The 18731-nt window shown below is 47.4% G+C and overlaps 1 protein-coding gene across 1 annotated transcript in view; it reads right to left on the bottom strand.

Moving 5' to 3' along the window:
* The window catches only part of LOC308317075 (TNF receptor-associated factor 2-like), a gene marked incomplete at both ends in the record, with an annotated part of 29415 nt that extends 19995 nt beyond the window's left edge, over positions 1-9420 (bottom strand). Inside the window, 4 exons of the mRNA XM_080765867.1 lie at positions 852-1013; positions 4613-4711; positions 8064-8142; positions 9230-9420. Of these exons, the coding sequence (XP_080621993.1) occupies positions 852-1013; positions 4613-4711; positions 8064-8142; positions 9230-9420 (531 nt within the window). The remainder of the gene's footprint in view (positions 1-851; positions 1014-4612; positions 4712-8063; positions 8143-9229) is intronic.
* Positions 9421-18731: the final 9311 nt, after the last annotated feature.

The following is an 18731-nucleotide window of genomic DNA, read 5'->3' on the forward strand; positions in this document are numbered from 1 at the left end:
AAGGGTTTTGTTTAGAGAAACGAAGGGTTTTGTCTAGAGAAACGAAGGGTTTTGTCTAGAGAAACGAAGGGTTTTGTCTAGAGAAACGAAGGGTTTTGTCTAGAGAAACGAAGGGTTTTGTTTAGAGAAACGAAGGGTTTTGTCTAGAGAAACGAAGGGTTTTGTTTAGAGAAACGAAGGGTTTTGTCTAGAGAAACGAAGGGTTTTGTCTAGAGAAACGAAGGGTTTTGTCTAGAGAAACGAAGGGTTTTGTCTAGAGAAACGAAGGGTTTTGTCTAGAGAAACGAAGGGTTTTGTTTAGAGAAACGAAGGGTTTTGTTTAGAGAAACGAAGGGTTTTGTCTAGAGAAACGAAGGGTTTTGTCTAGAGAAACGAAGGGTTTTGTCTAGAGAAACGAAGGGTTTTGTCTAGAGAAACGAAGGGTTTTGTTTAGAGAAACGAAGGGTTTTGTTTAGAGAAACGAAGGGTTTTGTCTAGAGAAACGAAGGGTTTTGTTTAGAGAAACGAAGGGTTTTGTCTAGAGAAACGAAGGGTTTTGTTTAGAGAAACGAAGGGTTTTGTCTAGAGAAACGAAGAGTTTTGTTTAGAGAAACGAAGGGTTTTGTCTAGAGAAACGAAGGGTTTTGTCTAGAGGAACGAAGGGTTTTGTCTAGAGAAACGAAGGGTTTTGTCTAGAGAAACGAAGGGTTTTGTCTAGAGAAACGAAGGGTTTTGTTTAGAGAAACGAAGGGTTTTGTTTAGAGAAACGAAGGGTTTTGTCTAGAGAAACGAAGGGTTTTGTTTAGAGAAACGAAGGGTTTTGTTTAGAGAAACGAAGGGTTTTGTTTAGAGAAACGAAGGGTCTTGTGAACCTTGATGTTCTTGAAGTGGAACGGCTCCTTGCAGTACTTGCAGTTGAGCGTCCTCTCGGGACACTCGCGCTCGTTGTGGCGTTCCAGCTCGTTGAAGCGAAGGCGCTCGCTACAGGACGGACACGGGATTATCATAAAGTCACACTTCCCCTCGTGAGTCATCTGAGAGAGAGAGAGAGAGAGAGAGATAGAGAGAGAGAGAGAGAAGGTTAAATGCTGTGTCATTATAAACATTGTGCAACCACTCCCATATGTTTTATTAATGTATTTCTACGTTTGTTTCCCGAATGGAAACAAGACAGCAAGGTCTTTCTTCGGTGCCGTCCTTTTGGACCAATGCTGTGCTTAACTGTACCCTGTACTGTTTGCATCTTATTACTTGCGCAAGCAGAGCGCGCAAGTAATAGTTTCGCCCGGCTCGTACGCACCGTCCCAGCCAACCCGCCACTTTTGATGCGTATGCACCGTCCCAGCAAATCGTGCCTGATTTGCTGGGACCAGATTACATGGTGTGTATATGTATAACTAGCTCTCAATGATGACGTAATAAATATGTGGATTAAAAGACCCGATGCCAGAGTGTAATTGGTTTTCGATGGTGACGTAATGACGATATGTTTTAGTGTTGGGAGGATTAAAGGTAATGCTCCTGTGTATACATGTATGTAATCTGGCACCACTGCCGTATCAGGCACAATTTGCTGGGACGGTGCATACGCATCAAAAGTGGCGGGTTGGCTGGGACGGTGCGTACGGCGCAAAGGAACCACAGTATAACGCTAATCAACTTACAAATTACATATACATACAGTAGTATATGTAATTGGTTGACAGTTTGTAGAGGTCTAAAGTACTTCCGCGCTCTGCTTGCGCACTAGTTGGCCATTTATGGCCTACTAGTGCGCAACAAGCAAGTATGCACTCGACAGAGTGCAGTTCTAGTTGTCTAATAAAATTATCAATCAATCAATCAATGAGCTACTTTATTAACCCATTTTGACCTGGGAACGATTCTACAAATGTCTTCTGAACCCTGACTGTTTTCTTGTTTTCTATTCGTCAACAAATAAAAGCTAGACTGAAATGTCAGGGAGAGACTATAGTGGACGAGAGATCCAGTACAAGTCATTTTACACGTGGTTGCGTGCTGAAAATAGCAGATCTACAAGCTCACAAACGCGGTCGCAGTGTCATTACGACGGCATCAAGGCACCGCCAAAATACATTTTAGACAACAAATGTTATCATATTTAGTCGACTAAAACTAGACTAAACACAAAGAAAGAATTCCCCGGGTGACTAAAATGTCACAAAGCCAACTCGGATCGTGACGAATCATGACAATGAACACAATGTTTGGGGCCGATCAAATAATTTATAAGACGAAAAACAAAACAAATAGTCTTATCTCCTGACTTTCTTTTCTTCTTTCTAATGATTTGATCGGCCCCAAAACATTGTGTTCATTGTCATGATTCGTCACGATCCGAGTTGGCTTTGTCCGCGGCGTAACCGTCTTTAAATAAATTATATTAGAAGTGCCGATGGGAGAATGCATTGGGGTTTCATTTCCTGGGCCACTCGTTTTTCTGAAAGGGGGAGGGACTGCGGCGCTCTGTAGAGACTCTGTGAGCAGATATTTAGGAGGGCTGGCATGGGGCGTGCACAGATAGACACAGATAGCACAGATTTGGCCCTCTGGACAGCAATGTGCTGCCCTTTTGAAAGTTCATTTTTTTTGTACAGTTTGTTCATTTAAATGTAGTGTATACACAGTCAGCATATGTGGCCCATGGTGACATTTATCAATTCTGGATTAAAAGCTTCCAATATATTATTTATGCTCCCAAAATCGATAAATCTCATATACCGACTAAGGCAGCCAGTCGGTGGTTCCACATGCCGCACAAGGTGCCCTTTTTCACTTGAGCCCCCATGCCCCTCCAAATGTCTGTGCACGCCACTGAGGGCTGGACCACGCCGTTGTCCGAGTCTCGCGGTACGCGCCAGCCTGCTGGCTCGACTGCATTCGAGGGAACACTAGAGGAACACTAGAGGGAGTATAAATAGTAATGATCTGGTGCGTCCCACATATAGAACAAATATGGGTAAATTCACTTTCCACAGCACTCTGCCACTCAGGTGTGGAATGCCCTGTGCTTTGACTGTACCATGTACTGTTTTGCATTTGATATTGGGTTGAAAATCACCAGGGTTTTAGTGTTCTATGGGGTTGAAAATCACCAGGGTTTTAAGGTTCTATAGGGTTGAAAATCACCAGGGTTTTAGCGTTCTATATAGGGTTGAAAATCACCAGGGTTTTAGCGTTCTATAGGGTTGAAAATCACCAGGGTTTTAGTGTTCTATATAGGGTTGAAAATCACCAGGGTTTTAGTGTTCTATGGGGTTGAAAATCACCAGGGTTTTAGGGTTCTATAGGGTTGAAAATCACCATGGTTTTAGTGTTCTATGGGGTTGAAAATCACCAGGGTTTTAGGGTTCTATAGGGTTGAAAATCACCAGGGTTTTAGCGTTCTATAGGGTTGAAAATCACCAGGGTTTTAGTGTTCTATATAGGGTTGAAAATCACCAGGGTTTTAGGGTTCTATATGGTTGAAATTCACCAGGGTTTTAGCGTTCTATAGGGTTGAAAATCACCAGGGTTTTAGCGTTCTATAGGGTTGAAAATCACCATGGTTTTAGTGTTCTATGGGGTTGAAAATCACCAGGGTTTTAGCGTTCTATAGGGTTGAAAATCACCAGGGTTTTAGCGTTCTATATAGGGTTGAAAATCACCATGGTTTTAGCGTTCTATAGGGTTGAAAATCACCAGGGTTTTAGCGTTCTATAGGGTTGAAAATCACCAGGGTTTTAGGGTTCTATGGGGTTGAAAATCACCAGGGTTTTAGGGTTCTATGGGGTTGAAAATCACCAGGGTTTTAGTGTTCTATGGGGTTGAAAATCACCAGGGTTTTAGTGTTCTATGGGGTTGAAAATCACCAGGGTTTTAGTCTTCTATGGGGTTGAAAATCACCAGGGTTTTAGTCTTCTATGGGGTTGAAAATCACCAGGGTTTTAGTGTTCTATGGGGTTGAAAATCACCAGGGTTTTAGGGTTCTATAGGGTTGAAAATCACCATGGTTTTAGTGTTCTATGGGGTTGAAAATCACCAGGGTTTTAGGGTTCTATAGGGTTGAAATTCACCAGGGTTTTAGCGTTCTATAGGGTTGAAAATCACCAGGGTTTTAGTGTTCTATATAGGGTTGAAAATCACCAGGGTTTTAGGGTTCTATATGGTTGAAAATCACCAGGGTTTTAGCGTTCTATAGGGTTGAAAATCACCAGGGTTTTAGCGTTCTATGGGGTTGAAAATCACCATGGTTTTAGTGTTCTATGGGGTTGAAAATCACCAGGGTTTTAGCGTTCTATAGGGTTGAAAATCACCAGGGTTTTAGCGTTCTATATAGGGTTGAAAATCACCATGGTTTTAGCGTTCTATAGGGTTGAAAATCACCAGGGTTTTAGCGTTCTATAGGGTTGAAAATCACCAGGGTTTTAGGGTTCTATGGGGTTGAAAATCACCAGGGTTTTAGGGTTCTATGGGTTTGAAAATCACCAGGATTTTAGCGTTCTATGGGGTTGAAAATCACCAGGGTTTTAGCGTTCTATAGGGTTGAAAATCACCAGGGTTTTAGTGTTCTATATAGGGTTGAAAATCACCAGGGTTTTAGCGTTCTATATAGGGTTGAAAAGCATCTCACCTCATACTCTTTAATGTTGCCTTTCCAAGTGCAGCCTTCATTGATGCACGCAGCAGGTAGATTCTCAACCTCTCTTCTAGCTGCGTTGTCAGGAAACGCCTGCAAAGAATAAATACATAAAAAGGTCACATAACGTTAAGTCACATAAGTTAGAGAATGAAATGATAGAGGGTATGCTCGTGCATAAAGTGAATGGCAAACCGAGTGGCAAAGTGACCGGCAAAGCGAGTTTAACATTGTTTAATGTCGTTTTAATGCAATTAGATATGACTTTTCTGTTTGGATGTATTTGGGCTGTCGAGGTCAGAAAGTATTGTTTTTAGCCACCCACGCGCATACCCTCTATAAACTTAAAAAATACAACAAAATGTATTATACACAATAACAACAATTGGGAAAAAAATAACGATCCCCTATAGTAGTTCGCCCAAAGAAATACTTTTTGAAGCCTTCAATTATTCATGGATATTTTTTTTGAACAAAATAATGTTCAAAAACAGCAGATGTAGCTTCTATACAGTATCTGCTCTTTTTTGAATAGCGCAATGTATGTTGTAAAAACAACACAACACAAGAATCCCAAAGGTCATCGGTAGATATAAAGGATTGGACAGAAGCCAGAGGATTTGTAACCTATATGTAATGAAGCCAGAATTGGAGATCATGGAGTATCATGTTTTGCTGGAATGTAAGAATACTGGCATTATGAATTTCAGGCAAAAATACCTGCCACTTTATTTTTTTTACCCACCCTTCGTTTAAATTAAATGCATTACTAAAATCTGAAAAACAAAAAGTAATCTATAAATTCTTCCACTGTACAAATAGGGAAAGCCTTCCGATATGTCTATGTATATCGTGTAATCTGTAATGTATTGTATACTTTCGATTGTATACTTTTATGAATCTGTGCTCCAAAACCATGTGATCATGGTCGTGAGTTAAATAAATGATGATGATGATGATAAACTATGGGCAAAGGGGTTCAAATGATTGATACTGTATTAACCCATTCTGAACGGGAACCCATTTTGGTGTTAGCATCAGGTTATGCTTTAGCTATTGAAAAATAGCAGATCTACAAGCTCATAGCACGCCACCGAGTGGCGCGCTACGAGCTTGTAGGTCTGCTATTTTTGAAAAATCGAACAACGACTGACATTTTTTTAGAATCTGATCTCAGGTCAGAATGGGTTAACCAGACCAGTGTGTGTCCAGTGGAAACCTCGTATGAATCTGATCTCAGGTCAGAATGGGTTAACACATTTTGCTGGGACCTCCCCTGATGATTGTCTATATATACACTCAGAGTTACAGGTCCATTTGGTTCCTATAATACTCAGTCATTTATAGCTGTGGACCGTCCCCCTGGAACCCCTTCAAGGACCCCTGGGGGTCCCCGGACCCCCTGGAACCCCTTCAAGGACCCTGACGTCCCCCTGGAACCCCTTCAAGGACCCTGACGTCCCCCTGGAACCCTTTCAAGGACCCTGACGTCCCCCTGGAACCCCTTCAAGGACCCTGACGTCCCCCTGGAACCCCTTCAAGGACCCTGACATAGGGACGTCCCCCTGGAACCCCTTCAAGGACCCTGACATAGGGACGTCCCCCTGGAACCCCTTCAAGGACCCTGACGTCCCCCTGGAACCCCTTCAAGGACCCTGACATAACAGTATGGGGACCGTCCCCCTGGAACCCCTTCAAGGACCCTGACGTCCCCCTGGAACCCCTTCAAGGACCCTGACATAACGGGGGACGTCCCCCTGGAACCCCTTCAAGGACCCTGACGTCCCCCTGGAACCCCTTCAAGGACCCTGACATATGGGGACGTCCCCCTGGAACCCCTTCAAGGACCCTGACATAACAGTATGGGGACGTCCCCCTGGAACCCCTTCAAGGACCCTGACATATGGGGACGTCCCCCTGGAACCCCTTCAAGGACCCTGACATAACAGTATGGGGACGTCCCCCTGGAACCCCTTCAAGGACCCTGACATAGGGACGTCCCCCTGGAACCCCTTCAAGGACCCTGACATAGGGACGTCCCCCTGGAACCCCTTCAAGGACCCTGACATAGGGACGTCCCCCTGGAACCCCTTCAAGGACCCTGACATAACAGTATGGGGACGTCCCCCTGGAACCCCTTCAAGGACCCTGACATAGGGACGTCCCCCTGGAACCCCTTCAAGGACCCTGACATAACGGTATGGGGACGTCCCCCTGGAACCCCTTCAAGGACCCTGACATAACGGTATGGGGACGTCCCCCTGGAACCCCTTCAAGGACCCTGACGTCCCCCTGGAACCCCTTCAAGGACCCTGACGTCCCCCTGGAACCCCTTCAAGGACCCTGACGTCCCCCTGGAACCCCTTCAAGGACCCTGACATAACAGTATGGGGACGTCCCCCTGGAACCCCTTCAAGGACCCTGACATAGGGACGTCCCCCTGGAACCCCTTCAAGGACCCTGACATAACAGTATGGGGACGTCCCCCTGGAACCCCTTCAAGGACCCTGACATAGGGACGTCCCCCTGGAACCCCTTCAAGGACCCTGACATAACAGTATGGGGACGTCCCCCTGGAACCCCTTCAAGGACCCTGACATAGGGACGTCCCCCTGGAACCCCTTCAAGGACCCTGACATAACAGTATGGGGACGTCCCCCTGGAACCCCTTCAAGGACCCTGACATAGGGACGTCCCCCTGGAACCCCTTCAAGGACCCTGACATAACAGTATGGGGACGTCCCCCTGGAACCCCTTCAAGGACCCTGACATATGGGGACGTCCCCCTGGAACCCCTTCAAGGACCCTGACATATGGGGACGTCCCCCTGGAACCCCTTCAAGGACCCTGACATATGGGGACGTCCCCCTGGAACCCCTTCAAGGACCCTGACATAGGGACGTCCCCCTGGAACCCCTTCAAGGACCCTGACATAACGGTATGTGACTTTCTGCTAAAACTGGAGCTGGGACTCGATTAAAAAAAATTATCTAATTAATCAGAGGCTTTGTAGTTAATTCATCTAGATTAATCGCATTTTAATCGCATATCAATATTCAACCTGAGAACAGCGAGAAACCTTTTTTTTTTCAAATGTTTTTTGGTATCCCAGTGAATCAATGAATAGTGACTACAGGATACCACTCATTTTCAACATTTTACTGTCATTAATATAGCTAATAATAATAAAAGGTCACCCCATTCTGTGTTGCCTAGAACTGGAGGTCTGAAAAAATATCAACTTAAGGCGGTGCAGCAGCCTAATGAGCCTATTCAGTACTGGAAATGCGCCAAGTGAGAAACGTTCCGCCTTAAAAAAAAAAGGTGCGATTATTTTTTCTGTAGTTAATTGCGATTAATGTTTCTGTAGTTAATTCATCTAAATTAATCGCATAAAGTCCCGGCCCTAGCTAAAACGTTTTCACGTTTCATTTAGTTTACTCACACATCCTTGCTTCAAAATAGACGTCGGCTCTTCGAAGATGTCTTCTTTAATGCAAGCGTTGCATTTCTGGGGTCCATTGCTGCGTTGGGACAAAGACATCCACGTGTTATTAACGCTCCAAATGTACGGCGTGTAAATCTAAGCTAAAAAAGGGGGGGGGGGGGGGGGGGGGGTTGCCCAAAACAAATTGCAATAGTGATCGTTAAAGGTTTTTATGATCCTTAGGCGGGTCATCCAAATTCATGGGTACTGTAGTCCCTACATTACCTGACCGTCCTGTTGAAGCAGTGCGAGCAGAAGCAGTGCATCATGGGTACTGTAGTCCCTACATTACCTGACCGTCCTGTTGAAGCAGTGCATCGTGGGTACTGTAGTCCCTACCTTACCTGACCGTCCTGTTGAAGCAGTGCATCATGGGTACTGTAGTCCCTACGTTACCTGACGGCCTTGTTGAAGCAGTGCATCGTGGGTACTGTAGTCCCTACCTTACCTGACCGTCCTGTTGAAGCAGTGCATCATGGGTACTGTAGTCCCTACGTTACCTGACGGTCCTGTTGAAGCAGTGCATCATGGGTACTGTAGTCCCTACGTTACCTGACGGTCCTGTTGAAGCGGTGCATCATGGGTACTGTAGTCCCTACGTTACCTGACGGTCCTGTTGAAGCAGTGCATCATGGGTACTGTAGTCCCTACGTTACCTGACGGTCCTGTTGAAGCAGTGCATCATGGGTACTGTAGTCCCTACGTTACCTGACGGTCCTGTTGAAGCAGTGCATCATGGGTACTGTAGTCCCTACGTTACCTGACGGTCCTGTTGAAGCAGTGCGTCGTGGGTACTGTAGTCCCTACGTTACCTGACGGTCCTGTTGAAGCAGTGCATCATGGGTACTGTAGTCCCTACGTTACCTGACGGTCCTGTTGAAGCAGTGCATCATGGGTACTGTAGTCCATACGTTACCTGACGGTCCTGTTGAAGCAGTGCATCATGGGTACTGTAGTCCCTACGTTACCTGACCGTCCTGTTGAAGCAGTGCGTCATGGGTACTGTAGTCCCTACGTTACCTGACCGTCCTGTTGAAGCAGTGCGTCATGGGTACTGTAGTCCCTACGTTACCTGACGGTCCTGTTGAAGCAGTGCATCATGGGTACTGTAGTCCCTACGTTACCTGACCGTCCTGTTGAAGCAGTGCGAGCAGAAGCGGTGTCCGCACTGCGCTTGGACGGGCCGCCGCAGCAGGTTGTGACACAGGTTGCACAGGTGCTTGTCCTCCGGGCCGTCGGGCAGGATGTGCTTGTTGAAGCCGGGCTTGTTGCTCTCCATGGACGAGGGCGGGGACGGCTCCTGGGTGGCGGCCATGGCTGTCCCTCCCTCCCTCCCTCCCTGCTGTCCCCCCTCCCTGTCACCGCTCACCGCACTCTGTCACCACCTGGTGGAGGGAGGGGGGTAATGATTATCCCATTCTGACCTGAGATCAGATTCATATACGAGGTTTCCACTGGACACACACTGGGTCTGATTAACCCATTCTGACCTGAGATCAGATTCTAAAAATGTTCAGTCGTTAAAAATAGCAGACCTACAAGCTCGTAGCGCGCCACTCGGTGGCGCGCTACGAGCTTGTAGGTCTGCTATTTTTCAATAGCTAAAGCATAACATGATGCTATAACAACACAATGGGTTCCCGATCAGAATGGGTTATAGATCGCTCTTATCATCGTATATACATCATCCAATAAAAAGATGAAATATGAATTCATTTGTCAACATGATGGGCAACTGGCGGCCCCGGGGGCCACATGCGGCCCCCACCTTCACTTAAAGGACAACTTAAAAATGTTTCAACCAAGGTTCATGTTTTTGGTTATTAGAGAAAGTAAAAGATGAGTGTTGGATGGATTTTAGCGGTTTTTGACAGGGGGGGGGGGCATTCGAGCATGGGGCTAAATATGTATTTATTTACAAAATATTATTGTAATTTATTTTTTAATTATTTATTATAGCCCTAATAGTGAGTGAGTGTGGAACTATAGTGGCCCTCTGGAGTGAGTGTGGAACTATAGTGGCTCCTCTGGAGTGAGTGTGGAACTATAGTGGCCCTCTGGAGTGAGTGTGGAACTATAGTGGCCCCTCTGGAGTGAGTGTGGAACTATAGTGGCCCTCTGGAGTGAGTGTGGAACTATAGTGGCCCTCTGGAGTGAGTGTGGAACTATAGTGGCCCTCTGGAGTGAGTGTGGAACTATAGTGGCCCTCTGGAGTGAGTGTGGAACTATGGTGGCCCTCTGGAGTGAGTGTGGAACTATAGTGGCTCTCTGGAGTGAGTGTGGAACTATAGTGGCCCCTCTGGAGTGAGTGTGGAACTATAGTGGCCCTCTGGAGTGAGTGTGGAACTATAGTGGCCCCTCTGGAGTGAGTGTGGAACTATAGTGGCCCTCTGGAGTGAGTGTGGAACTATAGTGGCCCTCTGGAGTGAGTGTGGAAATATAGTGGTCCTCTGGAGTGAGTGTGGAACTATAGTGGCCCTCTGGAGTGAGTGTGGAACTATAGTGGCCCTCTGGAGTGAGTGTGGAACTATAGTGGCTCCTCTGGAGTGAGTGTGGAACTATAGTGGCCCTCTGGAGTGAGTGTGGAAATATAGTGGTCCTCTGGAGTGAATGTGGAACTATAGTGGCCCCTCTGGAGTGAGTGTGGAAATATAGTGGCCCTCTGGAGTGAGTGTGGAACTATAGTGGCCCTCTGGAGTGAGTGTGGAACTATAGTGGCCCTCTGGAGTGAGGGTGGAACTATAGTGGCCCTCTGGAGTGAGGGTGGAACTATAGTGGCCCCTCTGGAGTGAGGGTGGAACTATAGTGGCCCTCTGGAGTGAGTGTGGAACTATAGTGGCCCCTCTGGAGTGAGTGTGGAACTATAGTGGCCCTCTGGAGTGAGTGTGGAACTATAGTGGCCCTCTGGAGTGAGTGTGGAACTATAGTGGCCCTCTGGAGTGAGTGTGGAACTATAGCGGCCCTCTGGAGTGAATGTGGAACTATAGTGGCCCCTCTGGAGTGAATGTGGAACTATAGTGGCCCTCTGGAGTGAATGTGGAACTATAGTGGCCCCTCTGGAGTGAGTGTGGAACTATAGTGGCCCCTCTGGAGTGAGTGTGGAACTATAGTGGCCCTCTGGAGTGAGTGTGGAACTATAGTGGCCCTCTGGAGTGAGTGTGGAACTATAGTGGCCCTCTGGAGTGAGTGTGGAACTATTGTGGCCCTCTGGAGTGAGTGTGGAACTATAGTGGCCCTCTGGAGTGAGTGTGGAAATGTAGTGGCCCTCTGGAGTGAGTGTGGAACTATAGTGGCTCTCTGGAGTGAGTGTGGAACTATAGTGGCCCTCTGGATCGAGTGTGGAAATATAGTGGCCCTCGCCATCTTCAAAGTTGCACCACCCTGTCCCAGTTATTTCACGTCACAGAGATATTACACAATGCCCCAGACTGTACCACTTCTGGGTCATGTTAAACCGACGCAAATAATATTAACGAGAATTATATAAAGTGCTCAGACACATGATGATGATGTAAATTCTCCTTTCATTGTCAATGGAAAGAGTTAGGACAAACTTAGGGCTGTATATAAAAATATCAACATTATGATATTAGATTGGATATGATATTGGATATGATATTAGATTGTATGATATTAGATTACTGTGCAAACCTGCAAAACCTGTCAGTCCGTCCGTCACGGCACCATATACTGTACAGGTATGGCCGTCAGTCCGTCACGCCTCATAACACGATCCATATATGGCCGTCTCCATAATAAGATCAGGACACTGGCCTCATCAAACCCTGCATATAGCCATGCTCCAAATCACCCACATCACTGAATGCTCCTTTAACCCAGATGGGTTGAGGTCCTATTAAAACCCATTCTGAACGGGAACCCCTTTTGGTGTCATGTCATGCTTCAGCTATTTAAAAAATAGCAGATCTACAAGCTCGTAGCGCGCCACCGAGTGGCGCGCTACGAGCTTGTAGGTCTGCTATTTTGGAAAAAAATCGAAGAAGAACGACACAATGTTTAGGGACGAACAAATAATTAGAAAGAAGACGAAAACAGGCAGGTTATACGACACTTTTTTTCCTTGTTTGTAATTATTTGTTTGGTTCCAAAATATTGTGTCCGTTGTCATGATTTGTCACGACTCGAGTTGGCTTCGTATACGAGACTTTAGAAATGTCTTTAAATAAATAAAAATTAAATGTCTATGTGAGGTTAAAATGCATTGGGAATTATTTCCTGGGTCCTGGCGTGGTCATGAAAGGGGGCGGAGGGACTGGCGTGGTCATGAAAGGGGGCGGAGGGACTGGCGTCGTCATGAAAGGGGGCGGAGGGACTGGCGTGGTCATGAAAGGGGGCGGAGGGACTGGCGTCGTCATGAAAGGGGGCGGAGGGACTGGCGTGGTCATGAAAGGGGGCGGAGGGACTGGCGTGGTCATGAAAGGGGGCGGAGGGACGGCGTGGTCATGAAAGGGGGCGGAGGGACTGGCGTGGTCATGAAAGGGGGCGGAGGGACTGGCGTGGTCATGAAAGGGGGCGGAGGGACTGGCGTGGTCATGAAAGGGGGCGGAGGGACTGGCGTCGTCATGAAAGGGGGCGGAGGGACTGGCGTCGTCATGAAAGGGGGCGGAGGGACTGGCGTCGTCATGAAAGGGGGCGGAGGGACTGGCGTCATCATGAAAGGGGGCGGAGGGACTGGCGTCGTCATGAAAGGGGGCGGGACTGCGACACTCTATCCACACTTTTCCTGGGCTGTGTGTGCTCCAGTTCCTGTCGATTTGATCCACCAATGAATGAAGCCAATGAAACTGGTCAGATGACCAATGATATCCAATGAAATCAACAGGAACTGGAGCACACACAGCCCAGGAAAAGTGTGGATAAATCTATATGAAAAGGGTTTACTTAATTCTGCAACACAATTTAAAACAATGTAGTACTGTGTGTGAAAGAGAGAGAGAGAGAGAGAGAGAGAGAGAGAAAGAGAGAGAGAGAGAGAGACAGACAGACACAGAGAGACAGAGAGAGAGAGAGAGAGAGAGAGAGAGAGAGAGAGAGACAGAGAGACAGAGAGAGAGAGAGAGAGAGAGAGAGAGAGAGAGAGAGATAGGCTAACAGAAAGGCCCTCACGCTCAACGTTGCCTTTGTTTACATTTCGACTCTACCTTGGTCCCCCCCCCCCCCCCCACCCCAACATGGTCGCTCTGACTCGCATATATACTCTTTTCGATTTAAACACACTATACATGGTCTGTTCTCCCTGCATCTCCTACCCGACAAACAACATCCATTGTCCGCCGTTTCTCTCGCCTCCTCCCTATAGCTCTCCTCTCCTCTCCTCCGTTGCTAGGCTATCCTCCCTGCATCCTCCGTCCGTCCGTCCGTCCGTCTCCAGAACAGTCTAACACAAGTGGTACCCAAACACATCCATGATGGCACGCCCCTTTTAAAAGGATAGCCGTGCTCGTGCATCATCATGATATGATTATAATATCGTGCTACATAATTATGTTTCACATGCATGCATGCATGCCATATGCACCAACCGTTTCCCTTAAAAGCTATATTATTGTTGTTATCATATAGGTTTACATTGTAGGCCTATATATACTCTTTATTCACATTTCTGGGAGCCAATTTAACAACATGTCACTCGATAAATATTAGCCTATAGATATATTCCCTTTTTGTTTTATGTAGACACCTAGACGACACGAGAGATCGAGACGAGCTCGATCTGCTATAGCCTACCTAAAAAAGAAAATGCATGTTTGTTGCAACATATTGATTGTTGCCGCCGCTGCGGCGATGCATGCATGCATACATGGATTAATAAATATAGGATCGTAATTCAAGTTGCAACTTTACCTGCGGGTTTTTTTTCTTTTTCTTTTCCGTCTTGTGTTTTTAAACTGTCATCCTGAGGCTGACGGTGGTGGTGGTGGGGGCTGGCATGGTGGTGGTCGTGGAGATGGCAGCAGCCACGGCCGACTGCCAAATAAAGAACAATATCCTCTCTCTCTCTCTCTCTCGGTACCTCAATTCCCTTCTCCTGTCAAAACGCACGCCCATCAAACGCTGCACGCGATCATGACATAGCCTACATGTATGTGATGTTGTGGGTGGATTGATTGATGATTTAATTAGTGAATCATGATCATCATCATCATCAGGTCGTTGTTGTTCGTTCGTTTGTTGTTGTTGTTGTTGTTTCCATCAGGGTAGAGATAAAACGCGCGTGCCTCTTCCTCTCCCCACAAAGAGACGGCGGTGCTGCTTGTTATTGTCTTCCTCTGACATGATCGCCATATTGCTCTCTCCTCCTGAATGTTACGTCATGTTTTGCTGTATAACGAAACCAACCGAACCGACCCGGTGGCTTTCTTCTTCTTCTTCTTCTCCTTCTTCTTCTCTCTGACTGACTGACTGGAGCCGGCTGCGGCTGGCCAACCTGCGGCCCGTGGACAACCTACGGCCCGCGGACCGTCGGTCGGTCGGTCACCGCGGGTCCATTTGGTTTATTGGTTTATTTTTTTAGGGACGCCAGCCCTACGCCAGAACTATGTCCAGCTTTTAGTGTAAAATATTAGACGCCATATTAAAGGCTCAACAATTATGTCGAGTGGTTCCCAAACTTTTTCATGGCAATTAAGGACCCCCACATTGACACTAAATAACCCGCGGACCCCCATTTGAAGAGATATGCCATGCAGGGACCCCCATAAGGGAAGACCTTTACCATGCAGGGACCCCCATAAGGGAAGACTTTTACCATGCAGGGACCCCCATAAGGGAAGACTTTTACCATGCAGGGACCCCCATAAGGGAAGACTTTTACCATGCAGGGACCCCCATAAGAGAAGACTTTTACCATGCAGGGACCCCCATAAGGGAAGACTTTTACCATGCAGGGACCCCCATAAGGGAAGACTTTTACCATGCAGGGACCCCCATAAGAGAAGACTTTTACCATGCAGGGACCCCCATAAGGGAAGACTTTTACCATGCAGGGACCCCCATAAGGGAAGACTTTTACCATGCAGGGACCCCCATAACATAAGGGAAGACTTTTACCATGCAGGGACCCCCATAAGAGAGGACTTTTACCATGCAGGGACCCCCATAAGAGAAGACTTTTACCATGCAGGGACCCCCATAAGAGAAGACTTTTACCATGCAGGGACCCCCATAAGAGAGGACTTTTACCATGCAGGGAGGGACCCCCATAAGAGAAGACTTTTACCATGCAGGGACCCCCATAAGAGAGGACTTTTACCATGCAGGGACCCCCATAGAGAAGACTTTTACCATGCAGGGACCCCCATAAGAGAGGACTTTTACCATGCAGGGACCCCCATAAGAGAAGACTTTTACCATGCAGGGACCCCCATAAGAGAGGACTTTTACCATGCAGGGACCCCCATAAGAGAAGACTTTTACCATGCAGGGACCCCCATAAGAGAAGACTTTTACCATGCAGGGACCCCCATAAGAGAAGACTTTTACCATGCAGGGACCCCCATAAGAGAAGACTTTTACCATGCAGGGACCCCCATAAGAGAAGACTTTTACCATGCAGGGACCCCCATAAGAGAAGACTTTTACCATGCAGGGACCCCCATAAGAGAAGACCTTTACCATGCAGGGACCCCCATAAGGGAAGACTTTTACCATGCAGGGACCCCCATAAGGGAAGACTTTTACCATGCAGGGACCCCCATAACATAAGAGAAGACTTTTACCATGCAGGGACCCCCATAAGAGAAGACTTTTACCATGCAGGGACCCCCATAAGAGAATACTTTTACCATGCAGGGACCCCCATAAGGGAAGACTTTTACCATGCAGGGACCCCCATAAGAGAGGACTTTTACCATGCAGGGAGGGACCCCCATAAGAGAAGACTTTTACCATGCAGGGACCCCCATAAGAGAGGACTTTTACCATGCAGGGACCCCCATAGAGAAGACTTTTACCATGCAGGGACCCCCATAAGAGAAGACTTTTACCATGCAGGGACCCCCATAGAGAAGACTTTTACCATGCAGGGACCCCCATAACATAAGGGAAGACTTTTACCATGCAGGGACCCCCATAAGAGAGGACTTTTACCATGCAGGGACCCCCATAAGAGAAGACTTTTACCATGCAGGGACCCCCATAAGAGAAGACTTTTACCATGCAGGGACCCCCATAAGAGAGGACTTTTACCATGCAGGGACCCCCATAAGAGAAGACTTTTACCATGCAGGGACCCCCATAAGAGAGGACTTTTACCATGCAGGGACCCCCATAAGAGAAGACTTTTACCATGCAGGGACCCCCATAAGAGAGGACTTTTACCATGCAGGGACCCCCATAGAGAAGACTTTTACCATGCAGGGACCCCCATAAGAGAAGACTTTTACCATGCAGGGACCCCCATAGAGAAGACTTTTACCATGCAGGGACCCCCATAACATAAGGGAAGACTTTTACCATGCAGGGACCCCCATAAGAGAGGACTTTTACCATGCAGCCCCATAAGAGAAGACTTTTACCATGCAGGGACCCCCATAAGAGAAGACTTTTACCATGCAGGGACCCCCATAAGAGAGGACTTTTACCATGCAGGGACCCCCATAAGAGAAGACTTTTACCATGCAGGGACCCCCATAAGAGAGGACTTTTACCATGCAGGGACCCCCATAAGAGAAGACTTTTACCATGCAGGGACCCCCATAAGAGAGGACTTTTACCATGCAGGGACCCCCATAAGAGAAGACTTTTACCATGCAGGGACCCCCATAAGAGAAGACTTTTACCATGCAGGGACCCCCATAAGAGAGGACTTTTACCATGCAGGGACCCCCAAAAGAGAGGACTTTTACCATGCAGGGACCCCCATAAGAGAGGACTTTTACCATGCAGGGACCCCCATAAGAGAGGACTTTTACCATGCAGGGACCCCCATAAGAGAAGACTTTTACCATGCAGGGACCCCCATAAGAGAAGACTTTTACCATGCAGGGACCCCCATAAGAGAAGACCTTTACCATGCAGGGACCCCCATAGAGAAGACCTTTACCATGCAGGGACCCCCATAAGAGAAGACTTTTACCATGCAGGGACCCCCATAAGAGAAGACTTTTACCATGCAGGGACCCCCATAAGAGAAGACTTTTACCATGCAGGGACCCCCATAAGAGAAGACTTTTACCATGCAGGAACCCCCATAAGAGAAGACTTTTACCATGCAGGGACCCCCATAAGAGAAGACCTTTACCATGCAGGGACCCCCATAAGAGAATACTTTTACCATGCAGGGACCCCCATAAGGGAAGACTTTTACCATGCAGGGACCCCCATAAGAGAAGACTTTTACCATGCAGGGACCCCCATAAGAGAAGACTTTTACCATGCAGGGACCCCCATAAGAGAGGACTTTTACCATGCAGGGACCCCCATAAGAGAAGACTTTTACCATGCAGGGACCCCCATAAGAGAGGACTTTTACCATGCAGGGACCCCCATAAGAGAAGACTTTTACCATGCAGGGACCCCCATAAGAGAGGACTTTTACCATGCAGGGACCCCCATAAGAGAGGACTTTTACCATGCAGGGACCCCCATAAGAGAGGACTTTTACCATGCAGGGACCCCCATAAGAGAAGACTTTTACCATGCAGGGACCCCCATAAGAGAAGACTTTTACCATGCAGGGACCCCCATAAGAGAAGACCTTTACCATGCAGGGACCCCCATAAGGGAAGACTTTTACCATGCAGGGACCCCCATAAGGGAAGACTTTTACCATGCAGGGACCCCCATAAGAGAAGACTTTTACCATGCAGGGACCCCCATAAGAGAAGACTTTTACCATGCAGGGACCCCCATAAGAGAAGACTTTTACCATGCAGGGACCCCCATAAGAGAAGACCTTTACCATGCAGGGACCCCCATAAGAGAAGACTTTTACAATGCAGGGTCCCCCATAAGGGAAGACTTTTACCATGCAGGGACCCCCATAAGAGAAGACTTTTACCATGCAGGGACCCCCATAAGAGAAGACTTTTACCATGCAGGGACCCCCATAAGGGAAGACTTTTACCATGCAGGGACCCCCATAAGAGAAGACTTTTACCATGCAGGGACCCCCATAAGAGAAGACCTTTACCATGCAGGGACCCCCATAAGAGAAGACCTTTACCATGCAGGGACCCCCATAAGAGAAGACTTTTACCATGCAGGGACCCCCATAAGAGAAGAGAAGACTTTTACCATGCAGGGACCCCCATAAGAGAAGAGAAGACTTTTACCATGCAGGGACCCCCATAAGAGAAGACCTTTACCATGCAGGGACCCCCATAAGAGAAGACTTTTACCATGCAGGGACCCCCATAAGAGAAGACTTTTACCATGCAGGGACCCCCATAAGAGAAGACTTTTACCATGCAGGGACCCCCATAAGAGAAGACTTTTACCATGCAGGGACCCCCATAAGAGAAGACTTTTACCATGCAGGGACCCCCATAAGAGAAGACTTTTACCATGCAGGGACCCCCATAAGAGAAGACTTTTACCATGCAGGGACCCTGTGTTTGTGTTGCCCCCCTCCCGACGAGAGCGCTGATATTCCTCATGCAGATC

This window comes from Protomyctophum bolini (genome assembly GCF_963924005.1).
Source record: "Protomyctophum bolini genome assembly, chromosome: 6".
NCBI classification, from domain to species: domain Eukaryota; kingdom Metazoa; phylum Chordata; class Actinopteri; order Myctophiformes; family Myctophidae; genus Protomyctophum; species Protomyctophum bolini.